General features: G+C 39.8%; 1 protein-coding gene across 1 annotated transcript; it reads left to right on the forward strand.

Annotated features, from left to right (window-relative positions):
* Window positions 1-1,051: 1,051 nt before the first annotated feature.
* On the forward strand, window positions 1,052-6,879 carry LOC104159648 (sister chromatid cohesion protein PDS5 homolog B-like). The gene is made up of 4 exons (XM_009697612.1): window positions 1,052-1,489; window positions 1,580-1,681; window positions 5,008-5,149; window positions 5,977-6,879. The coding sequence occupies exons 1-4, from the start codon at window positions 1,053-1,055 to the stop codon at window positions 6,010-6,012; spliced, it is 717 nt and encodes a 238-aa protein (XP_009695914.1). The 5' UTR covers window position 1,052; the 3' UTR covers window positions 6,013-6,879.
* Window positions 6,880-7,210: the final 331 nt, after the last annotated feature.

Here is a 7,210-nt window from a genome sequence, read left to right on the forward strand (position 1 = left end):
ACATGTACTTGTTGTCTCTAGTCCAGAGGTGTCCACGGAGATGATCTGAGGTCTGGAGCACCTCTCCTATGGCTGAGAGAGTTGGGGTTGTTCAGCCTGGAGAAGAGAAGGCTCCAGGCAGACCTTAGAGGAGCCTTCCAGTACCTAAAGGGGCCGACAAGAAAGCTGGGGAGGGACTTTGTACAAGGGCATGGAGTGATAGGACAAGGGGCAATGGCTTTGAACTGGAAGAGGGAAAGTTTAGATTGGACCTAAGGAAGAAGATTTTTGTAATGAGTGGTAGGATACTGGAACGGGTTGCCCAGAGAAGCTGTGGCTGCCCCATCCCTGGAAGTGTTCAAGGCCAGGTTGGATGGGGCTTTGAGCAACCTGGTCTGGTGGAAGGTGTCCCTGCCCAGGGCAAGGGGGTTGGAATGAGATGAACTTTAGAGGTCCATTCTGACCCAAACTATTCTATGATTCTTTTAAGGGTTGGCTGGATTTTTTTGCTGCACAGAGTAAATGTTGAGCCTTAGTGCAGATCTGACAGCAGTGCTTTGGCAGCTACTGCTAATTCCTGTGCTCCATTCTACAATTATAAATTCAGGTTACCCGCTTTCTTCTGTATTAGCGCCCTGCTGCTGCCAGCGTGGGAGCCAGGCATAAGCACCCTGCAGCTCACAGTAGAGCTGAAGCCACAAGTTGACAATTCCCGTCCTCTATATCTTCATATTTTCCTATTGGTGAAAATGCAGTTACAGATGTTCTAGCCAGATGTGTTTGACACAGCTGAGGATACAAATGAGGAAGACCTTGCACTTCAGTGTTTTAACTGCTCAGCTTTGAAATAATATTTCTCTCTCTTGTCTGGCATGTTATGTGTATGTATGTGTTTATGCTTTTGCAAAGGTTTTTGAAATGGATGTGGTAGACGATGTCAGGAGACAACTTGTGTAACTTGAAAACTCTTTGTCTTGTTGGGGGAAGTTTCTGTAGCTTTTGCATATGTGACAGTTTAATATGGCAGTTTAATCTTTTCATCTAAAGATGTAATCTTACCTTTTCAGTCAGAGATGGAGAAGCCTAGAGGAAGGAAGAAAGCCGCTATCACAGATTCAGAAGAGAAGCTAAGCATAGATGACCTAAATAAACTGGGTCAAGAGCAGAAACTTAGAGGTAGTCAACGGGGAAGGAAGAGACCTGCAGTTGTTTCAGAATCTGATGAAACACAATGGCAAGAGGAAAAAAGGCTAAAAGAAGATGTAATAGAAAGTGAGGATGAACAGAACAGTCCACCAAAGAAAGGGAGAAGAGGACGCCCTCCCAAAGCAAATAATGGGGGAACACCAAAGGAAGAACCAGTAGCAAAGTCATCAAAAAGGAGCAAAAAAAAACAACCGCCAGCAGCTGCAGCAGAAGAGGAGGAGGAAGAGGAAGAAAGGCAAACTGAAAACATTGAACAGAAACCAAAAGGCAGGCAAAATAGGACACCGAAAAGAACACAGCAGAGGTAAGTCCGTCTTCTTGTAAGCTGCATTTTTTTATCCTTGGACATTAGTTATAATTTGATACTTTGCAATTTGGGTCTTCCTCAAAACAGAGCAGAACCATCTGAAACTAGTACAGTTGAATCAGCACAGTCTACGCCACAGAACAGACGAGGAAGGCCATCAAAAACACCACCATCACAGCAAAAAAAAGTGTAAGTGGTGAATATTTTCTAAATTTGTGTTTAGTGAAAATTAAAAATATGCCTCTGCCCCCAAACAATCATTTACTGAAAATATTTCAGAATACTTTGACAGTTAAGAAAATAAATTGCCATTGTTATCTCTAAAATGTTCTCCCTAGCTGCTTCTCCTAGAGCATCTCAAACCAGAGCAAGAGGCTACACGTAAGTTTAATGTGCTCAGGTAGCATATATGTAGCTTTGCTCTCCTAGGAGAAAAGTCAATAAAGCACATGAGGGCCTTGAAGATAGCGAGTTATTAGGACTTCAAGGAGCGAAAAGTGCTCCCATTTTGTTTTGGATAGGGAGAAAGAATCAAATTGTCACTGTGGTGAAACAGTATTGTGGAGAACTAAGTTTATTCTGATTCTCCTTAAATTAGTGTTCACTTACTTTCTAATTTGTGGCCTTCTTATTATCCACTTGAATCATTTCCAAATGAATAAAATGTGCTACAATCTCTGAAGGATAGTAGCTCTTGAAAATTCTGAGGCGTATTAAGCTCCAAAATAAAGGTAAATTCTGTGGCTGGCTTCATTTTCTTGTGCCTACTGTAGGAAACTACAGGTGTCTCTACCTTTTTCTGTACATGTATATGCAATATGCAATATATGTAAAGCAGAGGTGTACAAGTGGAGACAACATTATTTGCCCACTGATATCAAACTGCAGCTCATGGAACAGATTTGCAAGATACTTTTCCAAAACCTGATGATAAATTCCTTAGGGCATTACTTACTTACATCTTCAGTCTGGCATTTTGTATTACTCTGTTTTTCTAACTTCTAGGCTTAGTTAGCATCATGTTGATCTTCCTCTGGCAGTTTAATGTACCAATTTGCCTGTCCCCAGAGATCTTTCATACCAGAGATCTTTGCCTGAACACGCTTGTAGCCTCAATTCAAATTCTAGTTTCACAGCAGATCACATGTTCTGGCGTTTTGCACACACAATATCCCGACCTTTCCAGTGTTCTGTTTCCCTGCCTCAGGTCGGACCTCTCCTGCTCTTTTACTCTGTAACCAGAAACACAGGTCCCGACACTGTCTTGGTTACTACAGAAGTCACTGCTACATGTGCAGTGAAACAAGAGTTGGGAACTGCTGCTGCCATGCAGAGAAGACGTGGCAACAAGTTACTGTGATGTGCTATGTGGCGTTTGTCAAAGTGCCCTTTAGTAAATAATTAAGTACCTTCTGATTTGCTTCTCAGTGAAATCAGTGAACTTGGTGTGTTCGTTTACCCCTTTTGAAACAGAAAGTAAACTGTATCAGTACACATGATCAATAACAGGCATAGAATCATAGGATGGTTCGGTTGGAAGGGACCGTAAAGCTCATCTCATTCCAACCTCCCAAAGGCAGGGACACCTTCCACCAGACCAGGTTGCTCACAGCCCCATCCAACCTGGCCTTGAACACTTCCAGGGATGGGGCAGCCACAGCTTCTCTGGGCAACCTCTGCCACTGCCTCACCACCCTCACCGGGAAGAATTTCTTCCTGATATCTCATTAAATCTTCCCCCTTCCAGTTTAAAGCCATCGCCCCTTGTCCTGTCATTCCATGCCCCTGTACAAAGTCCCTCCCCAGCTTTCTTGTCGTCCCCTTTTACGTAGCTATACCTCTCGTTCATGTGTACATACATTGTTCCTGGCATGAGGAGCCCAAGTAAGTTGTTTCAGGGTTCAGAGTTGTTGGGTTTCTTCTAAACTTCATCAAAAAATATGTTGTGTGTATTTTTTATGTGATCAGACCACCCAAATTTTGACTGTCCTTTTTCCAAATCTTTAAGAAAAAGGTGAGACGGCAGTAATTCCTCATCTTTAAAGTGCATTGTAGTCAGACCTGTCTCCTGCATACGTATCTGCAGCACTTTTAACCGAAGGGAGCTGGTAGACTGAGCAGCACTGTGTACCACAAGATAGAATATATTTCATCCAAATGCTTAAAGCTTTCTGGGGTCCTTGGGGATGGATTTGGCATAAGAATTTGGGATCTTACCTATGAGGTGATAGTGTATGACCTATTTCTGGTAGCTAACTGGGTTACCAATTAGCACATGTGAACTGGCTTATTTTTGTAATATGTGAAAAGATGACCTTAGCTTATGAATAATTCTTCTGTTTCCTTTTCAATTCTGTTGCTTCTGTCAGTCTTGGAAGGCTTGAGTTGGGCTCATTTGTATTGTTTCTCAAAGGATGTCGTGTTGGTTAGCTGGTGCCGAAACCCCCATTATACTATAGTGACTATATGCAATTCAGAGATTTTATTTTGTACGGATTTTAGTGTGGTTCTCAGAACTGAAAATTCCCACCACGTGTGGTTTGATGCTGCCAGAGGACAGTTGTTTTGGATCTGTATGCCCCCACCGGGGATTGAAGTGTGTTTGTTGTCTGCCTGGAACAGGGTTTCTGGTTTAATTTCATCCAAAAAGTCGCCTAGTTTGGGTGCACCAAGACTGCGTCTGCAGGGAGTGGGATGATGCAGTGATTTGATTCTGAACAGTGCTAAATGGGAATGTGGGTGCAGCTGTGTACTTTTGGATACATATCCAGTTGGCTTTTTTTTTTTAAGGCAACGGGGGGACTGGTTTTTCTCATTTTAAGCAAATGGGTGCTTTTTGCTTGTGGTTCAGCTCCCATGACTAACGGGAACAATTGTGTGTATTGATGCTGTTGACTGGTTGTTCTTCATTATCGTGATTAAGGTATTGTTATCCTGATTATCCCTAGCTCTCAGCATGAGCTAGCTTGGAAGCTTGGCATTTAGGTTCTTCATAGTGTTAATTTCATAAATAGGACCGTGGCTTCTTCTAGGTCTGTAAAACCATAGATGCAGTTATTCACATTTTGTTTTATGTAAACTCCTGTAGAATTAAAGTATATCTATTCATGGAATTGAATAGAAGGAAAAAAAAAAAACCAACCACCAAACAACTGAATACTCAGTCTCTGGCTGTTTGGCTTTTCCCGTTCACTGGTTACTGTTGTGTCAGCCTCCTTTGGCCTCTATCCTGGCACTGAAGAGAAAAATCTGTCTTGTCAATAGAGGCAAAAAATGTTTCAACTTGCTACTCCTAGCCCTCTATTCTGGAAGAATTTGGTTTTCAAATGCTGTTGTCCAGCCTCCTAGTTCCACTTCTATTCCATGTATGGATGAACAAGATGGGTATATAAGACACAAGTATTATGTAACATGAAATTTTAAGGCTGCTATTCTTGTAAAGTAGAAAGTTTGCTCTTATACATGTGCAGACCCATATATAGTGAAACTGATCTTTATTTTTCTTCTCATTGTAGCCGTGCGGGACGTTCCAAACAAGCAGCCAGTAAAGAGAATGAATCTAGTGAAGAGATGGACGTATTCCAGAGTAGTTCACCTGTCAGTGATGACATTCCCCAGGAAGAAGTAATGGAAGAAGAGGAAGTTTCCACAATCAATGTAAGAGAAATGCCCGAGATCTTCTTTGTGAGTCTTTGTGGTGTCCTCTGTGTTTTGATGTTCAGAGAATGACTTCTCCTGTTCTTAGAACGTAACCTTCCTCCTTTAAAGTGGATAAACTGGTTGTCCACTGCCGCTGCTGTGTACAGGTGCTGCACTATAGTTTCCCAGAGAAGCTGCATTTCTTACAAAATGCCAGGTTTTGTCAAGCATCTAAAATTTTCTGTTCTGTGTATCTTTGGTTATCTGAGTTGTGTAGTACCGCATAGGAATTGTTCTCCAGGTAACTCATGCCCGTTCTTCTCAGCTAGTTTATAATAGTGAATGATGTTTCTTTATACAAAACAGACACACAAAATGAACAGTACTAGAAAATAAGTACGGAATCTTGAAGCAGAATCCTAAACAAACTTCTTCCTCTTACCAGCATATGCAAATACGTTAAAATAAGTTTATTTTTATGCTTATTTCATACAAATACGTTTAGTAGTGTTAGTAGTAACTAAAAATGTAACTGAATTCCTTCACACTTTTGGACACATCTGATGACTGGAGCATCTGAGTGTATGAAAACTCTGAAAAAGGAAACCAGATTATTTTTGAATATGAATATATGAATAATGAAGGATGCAGGCTGAGTGACATCGAACAAAGTTATGTCCCGGTCATTGACTGGGACTTGTACCTGTGATAAAACCAGTAATGAGTGACACTGTATTCAGTTACTCAAACATTATTGTGAGACTAAGCAATTTTTCCATTATATTTATTCTTGAATTTTTCAAATTTTTCTGTAAAAACCTTTAAAATACTTCTTCTCCAAACAGGTCCGTCGCAGAACTTCCAAAAGGGAAAGGCGATGAGTGAGCACGTAGTTATCAGCCTTCCAGGTGAAAGCTTTGAAGAATGCTTTTGATATAAAGCTTGAGACTGAATGAAGCTGTTAGTGCACAAATGGGGTTGCTGAAAAAAAGACAAAACCTATTTTACTTTTACTGCCCCTGCATTTGCAGTCCCTAGGTCACAAGCTTTAGCCACACACATGTTGATATCATTAACTGTGGGTTTTTGTGAAGTGTAATGTGCGCTGGCTTTGTAGACAGACGAACTAAAGAAGAAAACTGTAAATAGTTCTTTTTTAATGTTTCTGACTTCTAAAGTGCTTGTATAGCTTTTATCTGCGGCTTTAAACTGACAGTACCCCACTGTTTATTGGATCTGTTGATTTAAAAAAGAACAGAGTTTGTTGAAAATTGATCTCAAGCAATATCTGTCAGTGTTCGTATTTGTACTCTTGTTGACATTTAACTGTGAAAAAAAAAAAAAATAATCAGTCGAACAAGTAGTGCCACTATCTTTTGCCACTATTTGTTGAGAAGAAGAAGGAAAAAAACCCCCGTGGTCTTTGTTTCCTTCATGAATTTAACCTAGTGTTACCTTTAGGCACCTACCTATCATCAGAGGTGCTAAATTACTTTCTTTTACAGTTGAACAATGTTGGATAGAATAATACAAGAGATGCAAATTGTGAAAGAAGTTGTTTGACTTGTTTTACACCTCAGTATTGATGCCAGACTTTTCTGGACTTCTAGTGGCATTGAAAATTCAAAAACGATTTAAAATATTTTAATTTTAAAAGTGTGTTATTAAATAATGTACTGAATACCCTACCCATTTTATCTTCCCCTATCAGTTTTTATTAATCTACTGTATCAATAAAATTCTGTAACTGAGTTTTTAATAGTCTAGTATGTTAATGTGTATAGATATTTCCTTCTGAACATGATGTTCACAAAGAGCAAATTATTACTACATTATAATATGAAATCTGATATATAAACATTAGTGAAAATACAGTTCTTATTACAATGTAAAGTTAATCACAAAGAAAAATTTTATTGATGCAGTGTGTCTTTATAAAGCTGTTCTTGAGAGCCAAGTGTTTTGTATTTTATAGTGAAGTTGCATGTTTATGAAAAATGTGCTGAAAATGGGATGTAATGTTTTTTTGGAAACTCGTATCTAGCAGTAGTATATGGTAGGTTGCCTCTTGAGAGAACC

Source organism: Cariama cristata, unplaced genomic scaffold (assembly GCF_000690535.1).
Source record: "Cariama cristata isolate BGI_N322 unplaced genomic scaffold, ASM69053v1 scaffold37563, whole genome shotgun sequence".
NCBI lineage: Eukaryota > Metazoa > Chordata > Aves > Cariamiformes > Cariamidae > Cariama > Cariama cristata.

Bases quoted from the DNA above. Each gene is read 5' to 3' on its own strand.
- LOC104159648 (XM_009697612.1), top strand. From the start codon at position 1,053: ATGGAGAAGCCTAGAGGAAGGAAGAAAGCCGCTATCACAGATTCAGAA. The intron at 1,682-5,007 runs GTAAGTGGTGAA...TTCTCATTGTAG, and splicing joins CCATCACAGCAAAAAAAAGT to CCGTGCGGGACGTTCCAAAC. The intron at 5,150-5,976 runs GTAAGAGAAATG...TTCTCCAAACAG, and splicing joins AGGAAGTTTCCACAATCAAT to GTCCGTCGCAGAACTTCCAA.